At 42.2% G+C, this 17,923-nt stretch overlaps 2 protein-coding genes across 2 annotated transcripts in view; one reads left to right on the top strand and one right to left on the bottom strand.

The window, feature by feature from the left end:
• Positions 1 to 3,757: 3,757 nt before the first annotated feature.
• Positions 3,758 to 13,926, top strand: B3GAT2 (beta-1,3-glucuronyltransferase 2). Its single transcript, XM_009637567.1, has 4 exons — positions 3,758 to 3,802; positions 5,733 to 5,877; positions 13,613 to 13,761; positions 13,840 to 13,926. Exons 1-4 carry the CDS (start codon positions 3,758 to 3,760, stop codon positions 13,924 to 13,926), a joined length of 426 nt encoding a protein of 141 aa, XP_009635862.1.
• Positions 13,927 to 14,494: 568 nt separating this feature from the next.
• Positions 14,495 to 17,923, bottom strand: part of SMAP1 (small ArfGAP 1) — a 77,294-nt gene continuing 73,865 nt past the window's right edge. Inside the window, exon 10 of the mRNA XM_035893103.1 lies at positions 14,495 to 15,428. Coding sequence (XP_035748996.1) covers positions 15,294 to 15,428 — 135 coding nt within the window. The 3' untranslated portion in view covers positions 14,495 to 15,293. The remainder of the gene's footprint in view (positions 15,429 to 17,923) is intronic.

The raw sequence follows: 17,923 nt of genomic DNA, 5'->3' as shown, positions 1-17,923 counted from the left end.
ATAGAGCAGAAATACTTGCAGGCATTGCATGTCATGCAGGCTTCAGTTTTCCCATTGTCATCTTTGTAAAATATTTTGAGAGTAACTCAAAAAAGACATTACAGAAGAGGTGAATATTTACTATTTATTCCAACTTTGATTAGGAAAGAGTTAGTGCTCCTTCTATAACTTTTACATAACTGTCCTAATGTTTATATGCTGTACTAAGCTAACGTCTGTGTATTTTTTAATGGATATATTTATGCAAAAGATTTAAAAGTAGTGTAAGTGAATCTGTTTATCTTTGAAAACATGGAGATCTTCTGCTCTATCTCTTGGAGCTGGTTGGAAAAATCAAATTTTTGCTACAGTCTTAAAAATAACATTCAGTAGCCTAGACAGAATTAAATATTAGCTGGCAGTCATTAGTTATTTTCTTCATAATGAAAAAGGATCTAAGTAGAGTTAGCAGTGCATTAAATACCTTTCTAGTACATAAATGATTTAAGAATACCTGACAGATTTTAAATGCGCACTGACATTCCCCTTGCACATAGACATGTAATACCTATGCTAAAGAGGCTGGATTAGAAAAGACTGGTAGAGAAACAATGAAATAGCATAAAAATGAGAGGAAACAGTGACAAAAAAAAAAAGCTATTTGAAGCAGATTTATCCAAGTGAGGGGCTCTGGGTTACAAAGTACCAAGCACTGTCTGTTTCTGCACTTTGACAGCAGGCTTTTTCTCAGCTGTGAAACTGATACTGTTACTATGAAATTAATTACCAATGGTCAGCAGCTCTTCAGAAGTTCAGTCAACACAACCTACTGGAGTAACACAAATAGGATGAGAAAAAGAATTAGTAAGTAGAAGGGCCAAAAGGAAACGTGCATAGCAAGTGTTTTGGAAGTCTTCCCAATCCAGAGAAATAGGCTCCTAACTGCTTTAGTTAAATTTAGTACAGTTTTCTCCTGTAGGGAAGCAATATTGACATTTGTGCCCAAGGATCCTGGTATAATTTAGAAGCATTAATCACTGTATCTGATATGTAAGATGTTGCTTGAGAGAAAGGGGAATTAATCTATCCTCCTTCTGCAGTGTAGATTGGGTACAACTCAGCAGAGGAGGTTTAAGGCAGATGTTTGGAAAAGAGCTTTCTAATAGTGAGGATGGTGAAACACTAAATCAGCTCACCTGTGAGGGTTGCAGAGCAGACTAGATCAATGATTGACAATTTTTTTTTTTTATTTGTAGACCCTTTTTACAAGTTTTCCCATGAAGACATACCCTTTACAGTCAAGTTTGCTGACAACAAAGTTGCTTTTTGAAGTTACTGTCCCCCTAAGCATCATAGTCCCTGAACCACAAAAACCACTGGCATAGATTTTCTATGACTCAGTACCTCCTTTGAAGTAATGGTAAGTAGAGGCAGAAGCTCCATTTAATGCCTAAGTAAGCGGGCATGGCATCGCTGCAGCTGAGCTATCCCTCTGACTTGTAGTGCAGTCACGTAAGTTTTGTTGAAGCAGAATTTGGCTTTAAATGACCTGTGAGTAATGCAGGACGCCTGTGTGAGGACTGATAGGGAACCTGGCTGTGCTCATGCTTTAACCCGTAACGTTTTCCCCTGTGAAAGAGTTGTAGTGAAGGAGCTCTAGATCCTGTCTTTGGTAATGATAAAGCTGAATTTTGCACAGAAATCTGCTTGAGTCTTGCTGGGATGGAGGCGAGCCTGGATGATAACCTGTAGCCTGACGGGTGCAGATCACAAATTACACTGGGGTTGAAGTGACAGACAACAGGGGGAGGAAAAAAGCTTACTGTGTGTGGCAGCCAGGTTTGCATTTGCTGAGAGCTTTGAATCCCAAATAAAAATGCATCAACATCATGCTGCAAAAACACCGGGATGGTTGTTCCAGCCTGGAAGTCTTTTCACTGTAGGAAGTATGGCCATGTTTCCTTCTGTCTGTCATTTGCCTTTATTCCCCTTGGGCTTTTATATTTTGTTACCGGCTTGGTATCTTCCCTATCCATCAGTCCGGCGCATCCCATTAAGCAGCTTTTCTTGATTGACTAATGAGATGCTATTTTTGGTAATGCTTTTATCACTCTCTCTTATTGCCCAGCTACATTTTCTGCATTTTTTCTTGTTACTCTTTAGTGGTTCCTCTATTGCTACGCTGTTTACTGTTCTGTGCCCATCACCTCACTGGGATTTCTTTGGTCAGTTGTTACTCCTCTCTCCTGTCATTTCCTTGCCCACTCCTTCCCAATTGTGTCCGTCCCCCCCGCCCCGCTTCATTTGGGTTTGTTCTACCAGTACCAGAGTCCTCTTCTCATCTTCCCCCATCCAGTACCTCACTCCTATGCCCAAGACCACCTTTCAGATAATCAAAAAGTAAATCAAGGACAAAAGCATTCCCAGAGGGAGATTCATCCTACCTTAAGACAGCTGTCTGTGCCAGGCAGAATGAATCACGTCAGTAGGTTCCTATCTCTGTTTGTTAACTGTAGAAGTCTAACTAGGATAGACCAGATGCCTTACTTGCAGAGAGTTAAGCGTGAGTAAGATGAATACCATTCATATGAGCTACCAGGACTTAAAATGCTGGGTATTAAGCCAGCATGTGCTGCTGCACATTAGAATGACAGAGAAGAGTAATTTAGGAAGCTGTTTGTAAGTTATAGGATTCTGGCAGTTGTTTAACCCACAGCAATAACGCTATTTAGAATTAACATGTTTTTGAATCACCTTTTTGTGTCCCAATGATTAGCAGCACCAAATTCCAGATGCAGGCTGGCCTTTTAATCCAGATAATAGCTTTCTCCCCATCATACATAAATGCAGCCTTAACACATCAGTATGTTAACTGCAGTAATGCTATTCTTGGAAGATTAAAAGAAATATTCCTACTTTCATCTGCTTAGCATATCCTGAGGCTGTAAGGTATTTCAGAATTAGCATAAATACCGGTCTAGATGTGCTCTTTCAGCTTTTACTTAAAAGGGATTGCTGTATTCTTGACACCTGCTTATTTCATTCTCCAAAAATGTAACTTGTGAGAATACGGCAAGTAACCCAAGGACAAAATAGAGAGCTCTGCAAAGGGTTACTTACTTCCTGCTGATGTTTTGACTTAACTCACAGACACCGAGATGGACCCAAGACTGTAATAATTAAAACTTCTTGGGTCTTTTCCTGTTGGTTTCATGAGGTCAGTGAGATACTTTTCATTGAAAGGATTTTCCTACGCATTGTGTATGGTAAAACATTCATGTAAATCGGTCTGATTCTGCTAGCATGAGTGCTATGGCTGCTATTGACCCAATTCAGAAGTCTTGTGTGACCTGGCTCGTTTTGCAGTACGGCTGCCCAAATGCTTACTGTGAGAAAAGGCAGGGTATGGGCTTACCATGCATTAGCTACTCTTGTAGTTAGAGCCCGCCTGCCCCATCTTGCGGCACTTTACATTTGCCATGGGTACAGGCACTTGGCACAGAGTAGCTAAAATGCTATAAACCAGTACACTAGTAATTTGTTCAGGTGTCCATACCCTCCAGAAGGTATTAATAGCAACACAAATCGTTAGTGGGCATCTCTGTTCGTCTGGTGGTTAGTACTGGTGTTGCACAGTTGGGTGTATGTGGCTTGATTGTGCCCTTGGAAACATGTTGCAGGCTTGCCTGCGTAGACGAGCCCAACAGGATGATGCTCTATGTCCATGTCTGATGTGTTGGGATGTCAATATAAATACACCGTTAGGCAAAGTTGCGAAATGGACGTATCGTTAAAACCAGAGCCAGAAGATCTTCATGAGAAGGTTTGACTGATTTCCATATCCAAATAGTTGATTTCTAGCTCTGCATTTCCTAAATGGAGGAGTGGGAGAGATTGGAAAATATAATCTTAAGCAGGAAGAAGAGACAAACATGTTTAACAATAACCTGTAGAAAGATTTCATAGCAGTCTCTCACTGACTGGCTGCAACAGTTATTAGGGTGGAAGTGAGAAAATTTTGCTAGGCACCCATCCCTGGAAACATTCAAGGCCAGGTTGGATGGGGCTCTGAGCAACCTGATCTAGTTGGCGGTGTCCCTGCTGACTGCAGGGGGGTTGGACTCGATGACCTCTAGTGGTCCCCTCCAACCCAAAACATTCTATGATTCTATGATTCTATAAGTGAGAAAATTTTGCTAGGCAAATTTAAAGACAAACAAAGAATTGGAGGGAGGAAAGGTACATGCCTCTCTCCTGTGTGTATGTACATATTTGCGGATTTTTAAATATGTATTTTATGCTTTCCCTATGTGGAAGTTCTCCTAAGAACCTGCTAATGTTTCAAGCTTAGAAATGTGAGCCAGAGTCTTTGTGACGTCTTTGTTTTTTCTGGTGCATCTCCTGGGAGTCTAGATGATACGCATGATAAATCTTTCACCTTGGCAGAAAGAGAGGGAAGTGTTTAATATTTAACCAAGGTTGTCTTTTACTTCAACATCTATCGATAGGGGACTGCAGTTACAAATATGTAAAACTGTGTTTGTTTTTGCTAAGAGGAGTGCTTGGAAGGAGAAAGGGATAACCTTTCCCTAAGGATTAGGCCTCAACTACAATAGAAGATGAGTTTGTTTTAAAAATTGATCAAATTAAACCCACGTTACACTGAAATAGTTTTATACTTGCTTAAAGAGGACCATATTTAAGCACAGTAGTTAAAACAGTGGCTTTTGAAATGGTGTGGTTAAATTGTGCAAGTTGTTGTGTCCATGCACTCATCTTCTCAAGTTCTCGTGCCAGACTGTCAGTGATTTTTCCCACGGGGAGCAGTGCGTCAGGGTTCATGTCACATTATCTCCTGTTTACTGAAGAAAATGGTCTACTAACCACTGAACTGAATTCACTGACTCCCAGTCATGCACGTTTTTTCCTAAAGAAAGAGTAGGTTTTTTAGTATCTATAGATTCCTCTAGGTTAGATGAGGACCACATTTCCAGAATTGCATTTAGTTACGTTTGTATTGGGAAGAACTCCCGTTACTGGTAGCAAACTAGCAGAAGCATCCTGCCCGACCTGCTTTCTGTCCTTCTCAGAAGATTACTAGAGCTTCTCAAGGAGAAAATGTAGAAGTTAAAAAGGCTTAGCCCATACTTAATACTTTTTTGTGAGCTTTTAGTAGATCTGAGCTGCATCTATTGTACAAACCTGGTATGTTGCAGGTAGGGGAAGAGTTGTGTGTCACAATTTCCTGTACTCAGTCTATTTGTTGGCAGTCACAAACTAATTGTGCTTGTCTTAATGAAGTGTGTATTTATTAATCATTATTACAATATTCTCTCTTGCTGGGCTTGTACAATACCTCAGCAATGTATAGAAATAATACTACTGGAAGGATGCTATAGTCTTGCAGATAAAAAAGATCTGCTACACCTTTGAAAACCCAAACAAGAAATCAAATGCTGGGTTTTTTCATGGCTTTAAAAATTTTTGTTATAAAAAAATAGTACGAATAGGATATTTTCAGTAGATTTGAGGTGCCTCTGGGCTAGAAAGCTGGAGATTTCACAGAAGACGCGTGGGCACATGCAGCTTTCAAATACTTACTCTGTTGGGCTGAAATCTGTAAGCTAGAATTGCTTTTAAATACCTAGTCTTGATGATTAATGTGTAGCCTTTCCACCACCACTTGCAAAAAAAAAAAAAAAAAGCCTACTAGGAAAACGTGCATGCAGTCATGCTGTGCCTGCCTCTTGCAGATGCGTACTACCCGCAAAGTGTCGGTATGGCCCGTGGGACTGGTGGGAGGACGACGGTATGAGCGCCCAGTCGTGGAAAACGGCAAAGTTGTTGGCTGGTACACTGGCTGGAGAGCTGACAGACCCTTTGCTATTGACATGGCAGGTAAGTCCCAAGTTTCACGATACATGAATGTTTCTCATAATAACTTAATAACTCTTTTTTTTTTTTTTTTTTTTTTTTTTTTTTTTTTTTAAATGAGTGGGACAGAAACAGATGTCTTGGTGTAAGCAGCTTTTAAAACTTCTGAAGTGCAGCTGCTGTATGCAGCCCCTTCAGCACTAAATATCCTGGAAGTCTTAGCTTGCACATCTCGTCTAATTAAGTTGCTGCTTGGTGATATCTGAACTTACTTTCACTTGGTTTTCATTTTATGCGGCAACTTGGCTTTTATGTTGTATAAATTGTTTGTCTGAAACAAGTTAATTGTAAATTAATTCATCCAATTAATTTTTGCAAGGAGCCCCTGCCTTTCATTGTGTCATCAATCTACACCAGGCAGTGTAAATGTAGACCCTTCTTAGACCTCATGTTGTAAAATGCTACTCTGTCATGAAATTATTCATTTTTTATTGGTTATTTGGAGTGATGGTGATAACTGTAGATGGATATAGCTTGAAACACTGGGCTTAGGAGAAAAATCACTGACAGCTATAGCCTGGTAGATGAAGGCAGAAAGGCTTCATAATGGATCTAATCAATCTTTTGCTATGAAGTTAGCACACCACATAGCTCTGTCTTGCTGTCAGTCCATGCTTAGACAATCTTTTGTATATATTCACAACTGCCACATGAATCACCGCTGCGCAGAAGTCCGATTTCTGATGTAGCAGCAGCTGGTTCCCCAGAAAATGATACCATATTTGCACTTAAGCATCTTTTGTATTCAGGAAGGAGAGGGAACGGGAAAAGTAAGAATACAAGGGCAAGAACGGGGTAGAAATAGCCAGCCATTTTCTTTTTTCCGATACCCTTATGTTCTGGGAGAGGGAAAAGGACAGTGCTTTCTCAACAGAGTGTTTTTATATGGATTGAAATCTTGGATGAAAAACATGCACAGTATTTACAGGACAATTGGTTAAAAAGAGTAAAGGAGAACTAATAGCTGTTAACACCTCAAAGACAGAAACATCGAGAGGTGAATTCTTCTGCACTGTAGAAGCATTTCAAGTTAATAGTATCACCTGGCATGAAAATAAATATTTGAGTGTCCAGGCAGAGGCATTGCTCAGGGGAGAAGTAGGTATGTCAATCCCCAAACCTGTGCAGCCTGTTGAGGACTGCAGCTGTGCATTTTAACAGTCTCTGCCTGTGGGTTTATAGATACATATGGATACTATGCTGTAGAAGTGGTTACTTGTGGGCATTATAAAGATGATAACATCTTTCATAATTCATTAGCAGCAGGCAAAAAGCCATTACACAGCATTGGCCAGGGGACTTTAACCCAGACATGAAGAGATACATGGAAAGTTCTTAAGTTGTTGTTTATACTTTGCAGTTGCTGGCTGAAACACTAGCATGAGGGAAAAGCAGCTCCGTTAGGAGCATTACCTGCTCCTACTTTTAGCGAAGTCACAGAAGGGAGGGTTATAGAGACAAAGATACAAGCGTTGAGAGTATAGGAAGTTATTGCAGATCTACAAACAAGGAATTACTGCTTTGTGAGAGAACTCTTATTAGTCTTCAAAAAATAACGTCAGAAGTTAAATTACATGTTTAATTTCAGCAAGGAGAGAAACGGATGCTGTGTAGGCGTGTAAAAAATTACGTTAAGTTCGCATCTTCGTTCCCCTCAGGAATACGGTGGAAGGGCACAGGCAAACAGAACCGCACCTGTAATTCCAGAACTGTGTAGGTGTCCGAACGGGTGCAGTCCACAGGATGCGTGTTAACACTCAGTTTTCCACCCTTCCCCCCCGCCCCCAACTCCCCAGCATACCCCTGGGGACTTGGAAGACTTGCTAACAAACCGAAGTCCGTGCTTTAGTACTTCACTGGCATCACTGGCATTCCTCCATCTGCTGGCACCAAATACACAGGCACCTTGGGTTATACCATATACTGCACATAAGTAAGATCGAGGATTCCTTTTGAAAACATTACTATGAGACAAAAAAATAGATGCATATATTAAACTGCTCAGCTGTCTACAGTAGTTTATAATTAATGTGCTGATTCCCAAGGCACTGTTAAGGAGGTTCTCTTTGGTTTACAGAAGTATCTTTTTGTAGTGATTTTCACAAGAACTTGATCATGAGGCTGGGTGTGAAAAGAATGACTGCTTAAAAGGTTTGGGACCACTGACTTAACTTGTGGCTGTTCAGAAGAAGCACATCCTTGCTTTGAAGTACATAAACTTCTTATTCTGGACCTCAAAATACAGGGCCAAATTCAAACCTACTGTGAGTGGAGGCAGGTCCTGCTGATTTAATTGGGATCAGCTCAAAGACCCTTGCTGGCCAACTTCCCTAGATTCTTCTTTGAAATACACTCACGCATGGCAATCACATTAGATCAGTTCAGTAAACATTGGTTATTTGTTTTGAGAAGTTTGTGGTTGACACTGCTATTCTCCAATGCTAACTTGCATTCAGAAAGCAGAATAGCAATTTCCTGTGTTGCTTCTTGTCTGGCAACCAACAAACCGAATGAGTTAGTTCTGGTGTTTTTTAAGTTAAGTTCTGCCTCAAGTTTTAACTGTAGGTGGGTTCTAGAGTTTGACACAGACTTCCTTACCCTCAGGGAAGAAAAGCGAGAGAGAATTGGGTGTTCTAAGGGAAAAGTGACGTTGATTCTGAGGTAGGTATTGTGCTGTTTATTATAGACCTGATTTTAAAATCTTCTGTATTAAATGATGCTGTTAGTGATTTACTTTTGGCTTGTTCCCAGCGTCAGAATTTTTGACCTCCCATGAGAACAAGTTAGATTGTGATTCTCTTCATGTCATGATTGTTCAAGGAAAACAGGTGCATGCTTTCCATTAGCATTCCAGGAGCTACTTGTCATAGAGATTGGTCCGTGGGCAGCACATGAATCACTGGGCAAGCAGATTTTGGACTTGTGATCCCAGAGCTCATCCACTGTGCCCTAAGTTCCTCTGCTAGGGCTTGAGCAATCACCTTTTTTTTTTTTTTTTTTTTAATTATTTTGCTGTGATTATGAGATCTTTAGTTGATCTCATCTTTCTTACGGTTCCCTGAGAAAAAAGCCTTTCTGTTAATGACACTGCAAAACATGGCGTATTTTGCCTGAGTCTGAAAGAGTCACTGCTGGAAGTCACAAGTACAAACAAAAAAATTTTAACTGGGTGGCTATGGCAGACACCACACTAAAAAAGAAACCCAGCAAAAAACCAAAACCCCAAACCACCCCTCCATCAAAGGGCAATGACTACTTTAAATGTTGAGTTTAAAATGGAGAACCATTTTCATGGTGAATTAAGTCAGCAAATGCCTTCACTGTGAAAAATCTCCTGGCTGAGCACCTCTGCCTTAGTGCAACCCAAGCAGGATGTCACAAGGAGATGACCTGAAGGCAGCAGACCCCAAGCCATGTTCGACAAGCCAAAGGTAGTACCTTGACCTGTGTGGAAACCAGTATGTCCATTTCAACAATGTGCCCAGGTGGCCAAGAGGACCAACAGCATCCTGGCTTGGATCAGGAATAGTGTGGGCTATATCAGGAATAGCAGGAACAGGGAAGTGATCGTGGCCCTGTACTCAGCACTGGCAAGGCTGCACCTTGAATACTGTGTTCAGGTTTGGGTCCCTCACTAGAGGAGAGATGTTGCGTTGCTGGAACATGTCCAGAGGAGAGCAACAAAGCTGGTGAGGGGTCTGGAGCAAAAGTCTTACAAGGAGCAGCTGAGGGAACTGGGGTTGTTTAGTTTGGAGAAAAGGAGGCTGAGGGGAGACGTGATCGCCCTCTACAACTGCCTGAAAGGAGGCTGTAGGGAGGTGGGTGTTGGTCTCTTCTCCTGGGTAACAGGCGATAGGATGAGGGGAAATTGCCTCAGGTTGTGCCAGGGGAGGTTTCGATTGGACGTTAGGAAAAATTTCTTCAATGAAAGGGTTGTCAGGCACTGGAACAGGCTGCCCAGGGAAGTGGTTGAGTCCCCATCCCTGGAGACATTTAAAAGCTGGGCAGATGAGGTGCTTGGGGACATGGTTTAGTGGTGGGAGGGCAAGGTTAGGTTAACAGTTGGACTTGATGATCTTAAAGGTCTTTTCCAACCTAAATGATTCTATGATTCTAACATCAGCACTGAGCATTAGCATTTATACACTCCGGACATGATAAACACTCCCAGTTCCTAGCTTGCCTTCAGCTGCTATCCTATCTAGAGCATTCAGGAAGCAAAGGCATAAATCACAGCAACAAAAATCTTTAAGGACCGTCTCAGTCTAACCAGATGAAGAAAAATGGTTCTGCCTTTTAACAGAAGCCATAGATCTACCACAAGTCACGGTGTGAATTCACAGAAACGGCTTCTGTAGAAAGAAGCACAGATGTAATCTTTGCCATGTCTCCTAGGTATCTTGTCCTCCAACAAATTAATTCTTATCCAGGTGGCTCTTTAGCCAATTAGATTTAATTTACAGCCTTGCATTAAACACGAAAAACCCCACCCCAAAAATGCTTCCTCACACTCTGGCTATGAAATTGTCCTGTGGCATTTCATGTGAACTTAAGCTCAGTATGACCTTGTAGGAATAGTGACCAAGTAAAAGGATTGTACGAGTGTAGCACCGTTCTGTTATGCCTCGCTGGAGACAGTAATCCCAGATTAATCCCTCTTTGCGGATAGACTTCAAAATAACAGTGCCTTTCCATTTATTACCACAGGATCATTATCTACTGAGAGAAATAACTAGTGCCAGTCTGGTCAAAAGCTGAGCCATCTCCTCTTTGATGCCAAAATGATCTGTCTGTGATTAAAAAGTTAACCGAAAGTTGTTACTAGAAAATGGTTTTCCCTCAAATCCATCTGCAGTCTATCTCCATAAATACAAAATGTCATACATGTGCAATTAAAGTAGCTACAAAGCACAGCTGAAGAACTAGAGAGCCAGGAGATAAGGCTTTGGGAATTATTTTATCTCTTCAAGTTGCTGCTTTATTGGATTATTTTAAGAAGCAAAGAGTGCATGACCACTAATCAAGGAAACAAACCTCAGGCCTCAAGCCGGTCAGTCTACAGCAGTCCATGCCCTTGCCATGTACAACAGTCAGTTTAATTTGACTTTTGCTGCCTGAAAACATGGGGGCAGGGGGTTGATAGCACCCTGAAATGGTGGTTTTGCCAGAGCATGGTAGCAAGGGCACATGTTACATGCAGGGGGCGTGGCACATCTGAAGATCTGTGCGTAGGAGAAACCCATCCTGAGAACTGAATCCAGTTTTCTCAACAGAGGAGCAAGCTTTGCAACAAGAGAGCCTAGAAGAAATTCATGGCTATGGGGGCCAGGGAGCCAAGCTGAGATACGCAAAGCTATGCAGTAGAAAGTATGTCTCTCCTGCTTAGAATGGACTCCTTCTCCACTCTAAAAACTAGGACACTAGTCTAATTTTGGTTTTTACTTCATTTTCTTTTCCATGGATGACCGGCTTAAATCGTAAAAAATAAATTTTAAATCTTTTTAAAAAGAAATAGCAAACAGCAGCTCACAAAGCTGTTTGGGACTCCAACAATGCTTTCCCTTGTAAAGTTTGGGTTCTTTTTTTTTTTTTTTTTTGTGCCCAGAATGTCAAGCACACTAAACTAAAGCCCAGTTGCTCCAAAACTTTATATTGGTTCTTCTAATTTAGAAGAAAAAAAAAAAAAAAAAAGAACTAAACCTAACTGAAAATACTGAACTGCACCAGGCCGGCTTGTTCATCAGCGGTAAGTCTATGGCTGTCGTTCGAGGTGCAGAAAGCTGGCTGTGTGCGCTGCAGCTGTCCCTTGTAGGAGGAGCTTAAGAGCTCCGCTTTGGCTCTTCACAGACGCTTACGCTTGGCTACAAACAGCACGGGGAGGGAGCCCACCTTGTGCTCCCTTGCAGTGGGGCTATGAGGTGGAGGAAGCAGGAGACAAAGCCCTGCCTGGGAGGAGAAGTGCAAGCGGCCATTCTGCTGCCTGGTACCCCCTGCCCAAACCCAGCAGCTGCAGCAGAGAACAGCTGGATCCCAGCACCGCTGCTAGCAGGTGCTGCAGGCTGCAGAGCGGGAGCTGCGGGGCTTAACCTAACCGCACAGAGCGAGGACAGGCTGCAGCCAAAGTCTCACGCCTCCCGGAGGCCTTTTATTCACTGAAGTACGCTGCAAGGCGTGGATTGTAGAATCATAGAATAGAATGTTTGGGGTTGGAAGGGACCTTTAGAGGTCATCTAGTCCACCCCCCCCCTTCAGTGAGCAGGGACATCTTTAACTAGATCAGGATAAGCCCTTTCCATCTAGACACCTATTCTTCTTTATCTTAAGGCAGGATAAAACGTGTAAAGTTCAACATGTTTTCTTCAACCATGGTGAATTGGGAACCTCAGTTTACATCCAACCCATAGTCTTCATCTCAGTGTCCAAATCCTTATTTAAAAAAAAAAAAAACCAACCCACTTTCTGGTGACTTCCAGTGCTTTTCTACAAGCAAGAGCATGATAGTTAAGGCAAAAGTGGTTTGCAGTGTGCTGCCTGTACATGCGATGTAGTAATTACTTCCTTGTATCTTCCCCTTTAACAGGCTCCCGTAAAAGCCACAGCTACTTTCAAGGAAAATTCAGTAGCAAGCTAATTCTAATGAAAAAGGGGACAGATTTATATTCCATTAGAGAAAGTTATACTCATTTAAAAATGAGAAAATTTTAATAGTGGCTTTAGAATTAAATGTTCTTGCAGTTTTCTAGAACAGACATCGAAACTGTTACTACTCCATAACGGGACGGCTGAACTGATGAAAAAAGGGTTTCTGTGGCAGGCTTGGCAATTAGACGTAAGGAGTTACAAATGTGATTTTTCTTTACAAGCGTATCGGTCGAGTTTTGAGTCATCCTAAAAGCAGCATACATGCGCCTGAACCTTGCTGAATGAAAGCTGGAATGTTCTATAAATAACGGCAGTTGGAGATTCACGAGAGCTGCTTCGGAGAGGGCGAGTTAGTTTGTTCAAAACAGCGATTTCCCAGTTTGTAATCTCCCCTTGAGGGCCCAAATGTATGTTATTAGAGGAACGCACGGCAAAGAGAGGCATGTGCACTGATGAAGTTCTTTCCGTCGTGCTGTGCAATGCGCAGATCAGCTGCAGTCCACTGCTGATGACAACGATCCACAAGTCCACAGTAACGACACGGTGTGCGAGGCAAAACATTGATATGACTTTGTCTTTCATCGGAACGTTAAAATAATGGCTGCAAAAGACCGCAGTTCTTCTAAGTAATGTAGTCTCACCTTTTTTTCTGACTCTCACCTTTATACCTAGGAGCGTTGATACGGTATAAATTTCATACATTTTATTTTACTTAAAAGTCAGTTTTATTTCTTAATTAGAAGTAGAAAGGAAGGGTAGTCGGAGATCTTAGCAATACCTGACTTTCAGGCAAAAAAGCATATAGTCTGTACGTGATGGGAAATTGATGAAACAGGTTGAAAATACCGTGCAATTAAAAAAATGTGATTGCACCTTCAGGGCAAAACTAAAACAATGTAGGATGTACAAACCCACTCAATATTGTCTATCCATAGAATCAAATTGGCACATTTTTAAAAAGAACATAGAAGATTTCTAGGCTTAAGTGTAACTTGCACAAAAAATGTAAAGTCTAAAGGTTTTACTTAACCTTTTTCCTCTCCCCTCCCCCCCCAAGGCTTTGCTGTGAGTCTTCAAGTGATTCTGTCGCATCCGAAAGCCGTATTCAAGCGTCGTGGTTCCCAACCGGGAATGCAAGAATCTGATTTTCTGAAACAGATAACAACAGTGGAGGAGCTGGAGCCAAAAGCAAACAACTGCACAAAGGTACCGGCTTCCACACTCACTAAAAACTTTCGCATCATCTCTGTAGATGACCGCACTAACGCAAACGTTATTTTATAGGTTCTTGTATGGCACACACGAACAGAAAAAGTAAATCTAGCTAATGAGCCAAAATACCACCTGGACACGGTCAATATTGAGGTATGACGTGGAGACACAGTAACATGGGACGTACAGTACAGTGGGTGTGTCAGAAGGTGTGCGAATTCAGCCAGCTAAAATAGCCTACTTCTGCGCCAGACCTTTTAATAGACACCTGACGGACTTCTGTGGAAACAAAAGGAAGTTGTCAGATACTCTAATAAGCAAATCCCAGTGGTTGTGCTTTGTTCTAACTTGTTTGCATGCGTTTCTGACCTCTTGTCTTAACAAACTGACACTCACCTTTGTTTTAAGGCTGTTCCCACGTAGTAAAATCAATCAAGAGAAACATGGCTTCGATGGAGTACTTTCAAAATCATCATTTCTGTATATACTTTTTGTATTTATCCAGCTTAATGGTGTAATTATAAACTGATTTTAACTCACACACTGTTGATCTAAATATTCGCATAAATGGATCCTCGGAATTGAACATGTTTTCCTTCATTAAAAGTAGACTTCTTGAAGAAACAGCGGTCAAATAGGTCATACAGTAATGAAATAAAAAACCCACAACCATTTTTGGATTTATCCTTTTAATATAGGGAAATAACATTTTATCATTACGAGGCACCATAAAATGTAAACACAATCACTGTCATAAACCTGGATATCTCTGCAAGGGGGAACACATCTGCCCACGCCGAGTCGCCGTGCGTACGAACTGTGCCGCTGGTTCTCAGCGTTAATACTGCGTGCGTGCCTCGTGAGCCAGGCCGGATACTTCATCACGGGAAACTCAAATGGATCAAATGCTCATTTTTAAAAGAATAAACTATTGATTTGTAGAACTACAGCAACATCCAGGTTTATCTTCCTTTCAATAACCGTATTCCCTGTTATGCACACCATAGTAACATCACAGTGAAATGTATGATGAAACAGAATTTGTTTGGTACACTAGAAAACATTGCTCAGTGATACATTTACATTCTATTTATATATGATTAAACATTTGTTCATACAGTACCTTCTACAGGATTACTGGGTAGTTTTGGGGGGTCAGGGTTCGTATTTTTGGATATTACTAACATGATAGCTACATCCCTTATATGCAAACATTTCATCTAGAATTTTGAGGGAAAAAAAATCAGTTATGTGGTTAAGCAGCTTCTTAAATATACGGTCTGTGAAATCATATGCACTGTATGAAAACGCTGCCGATGACGTATAAATGTATTCTTGATCTGCTTTTCACTACATCAAATTTAAATCAATAGAGACCACGACACGGTCAGTCAGTTAAATTCTTAATCTGAACAGCTGGGGAAAAAGAAAAAGAATGTATGTACATGGAAGGAACAGCGAAAGTAAATGCAATTTGAAGGAGGAATGTTAGGTGGCTGTTCTGGGTGAGACTTCTCTTGCAACCCTCACTTCCACAGCTGCGTGCTGAGCGTCTGACCGGAAGAGCTCCCCGTCCATCCCGCCGCCGTGCTGGGGGGCTGGCCAAAGCCCATCGCTGCGCCGGAACTGCTGAGATTCATTCCAGCCATTTGCTGATTCATCTGTGAAGCACAGGCGTGAGCCTAGTTAGCACTGGTGCCAAAACACAACGCGCTGCTCGCCAGAAAGCAGTCATGCCTCCGACTAGCCCCCCCTGAAAGTACACCTCCCTGAAATTAGTATTTCTCGTTGAATGCAAACATTGGCTCACTCCAAGTGCCTAAGCATTTTCAAGACAGCAGCTTTCCTGGAACCGCTCGACCGCCGTCGCGCGCCAGCTGACCGGCTGTAGCGCTCGGCGTGTGTGTTGAGTCCGTACACACACAGAGCGTGTGACAGAGGAGGCCAATGTGTCTCACTTGGTAAGAGTTTGCTTTCAAAGTTTCAAAGGCAACCAACAAAATTGTGGCAACTGCCGTAAAGAAACACCAAAGCAAGAGTGATACAGCCTTGTCTGCATTTGCAGCTCCAGATGGGTTTTTTCCAGCAATATTTCTTTGGAGACCTCAAAGTTTTGAATACAAAACTTTGTACAGAAATCGGCCATTTTGGTGGCAATCAACAAAGGATGAGGCAGATTTTATAGACGAGTATTATCTAAATCTAACTGTTCTTGCTGAAGAATCTACTCGAGATACCCTAATTTCCTAGAAACAAGTGAAATAATTCACGACATTGAAGATGACATCTAGTTAGAGGCGGGAAGGAGTTCAAAATTCAGCACATTCACTTCAGGAACAGTGCAAAAATATTTCTGCTCTCTACAAATACTATCTAGGCACTGTAATTTTCAGCACTCAGCGTGAAAACATTCTTCAGGTTACTCTCCCTCCCCTTCTAAAAAATGAACACTTGTGGACAAGGCAACAACCCAGCTGTGTAGACAGAGTAAAGACGTCCCCTCTCATTGCTTGGGGACGAGTGGCTGTAAAGCTGCTTGGCAGAGTGGGACCTGGGGGTACTGGTTGACAGCCAGCTGAATATGAGCCAGCAGTGTGCCCATGTGGCCAAGAGGGCCAACAGCATCCTGGCTTGGATCGGGAATAGTGTGGCCAGCAGGAGCAGGGCAGTGATCGTGGCCCTGTACTCAGCACTGGCGAGGCTGCACCTCGAATGCTGTGTTCAGTTTTGGGCCCCTCACTACAGGAGAGACCTTGAGGTGCTGGGACATGTCCAACGGAGAGCAACCAAGCTGGTGAGGGGTCTAGAGCACAAGTCTTATAAGGAGCGGCTGAGGGAACTGGGGTTGTTTAGCCAGGAGAAAAGGAGGCTGAGGGGAGACCTCATTGCCCTCTACAACTGCCTGACAGGAGGCTGTAGTGAGGTGGGGGTTGGTCTCTTCTCCCAGGTAACGGGCGACAGGACAAGAGGAAATGGCCTCAGGTTGTGCCAGGGGAGGTTTTGATTGGACATTAGGAAAAATTTCTTCACTGAAAGTGTTGTCAGGCACTGGCACGGGCTGCCCAGGGACATGGTTGAGTCCCCACCCCTGGAGGTGTTTAAAAGACAGGTAGACAAGGTGCTTAGGGACATGGTTTAGTGGTGGGATGGCAGGGTGAGGTTAACGGTTAGACTTGATGATCTTAAAGGTCTTTTCCAATCTAAATGATTCTCTGAGTTTAAAAGCAAAAGAGCATTTGGAGCAATTAATAATCGGAGCCGATTAGTAGGGATGTTGGATAAGCAACATTAGCTTCAAGCTAGAGACAGCATTAGGTAAAAACCAGAGTTCATGTAAACATGAGCGAACAATACCGTGTTGCCAAATCAAACTGGAACACTGCTGAGAAAAATTTAAGTCAATTGCAAACGAGTATTTCAGGGTAAAATTCAGAGCTGTGTGCTTTCACACATGCATCCGCAAAATGAACCCATCGCTGAACATGGAAATTTAAAAAAAGCCGATGAGAAGCGTGCTTTACCTAGCTGCTGAACACTTCTGGGGTGGAATTCTTGACAAGTAGACTACACAAAGCGTGCTATTCCCGTAAGTAAAGCAAGCTCTCCCCCTTTCAACTGGCGCCAGAGATTAGGTCACAGTTCCCCTACAGACTGTGCAAGGTCAGCACTCTGATAGCGCCTGATGGGCAAGCAGTACAGAAACACGTTAGGAGCTTGTTCTGTGAGCCAGCTTTTAATGTACATTTCAGAACAAGCATGATTTTAATTTCAAAGCTGATACGGGTCCTTTTGCGGTTAAGATACCTAGGAAAAGACTTAGCAGTAAATCCACGGGTTTTTTCCGTTTGACATTTTGAAATTCTCACCTGTTAAAAATTCCTTTTCAAAGCAGAATGGCAGTCTGCACTTTCAACCTGGGGCTGTTAGATCCGTGTAAGAAATGCTGCTTACCCATGTAAACGTTCACGCTGCAGGACTCAGCAGAACAGTAAAAATTTATATAATCCAATCTAAGCAAGTCACGGAGGTTCACTGAACTACTAGAGTAAGCAGCATGGAATTGTTCTTAGAATTCAAACAATAGCATGGAAAAAATAGTTGCCATTGTCCACACGGAACGCCAAAGGCATCATTTAGGTTTGTTTCCCGCCCCGCC

The sequence above is a fragment of the Egretta garzetta genome, unplaced genomic scaffold (assembly GCF_000687185.1).
Source record: "Egretta garzetta isolate BGI_Z169 unplaced genomic scaffold, ASM68718v1 scaffold584, whole genome shotgun sequence".
In the NCBI taxonomy this organism is placed as follows: domain Eukaryota; kingdom Metazoa; phylum Chordata; class Aves; order Pelecaniformes; family Ardeidae; genus Egretta; species Egretta garzetta.
This window is presented reverse-complemented; position numbering and strand designations above follow the sequence as displayed.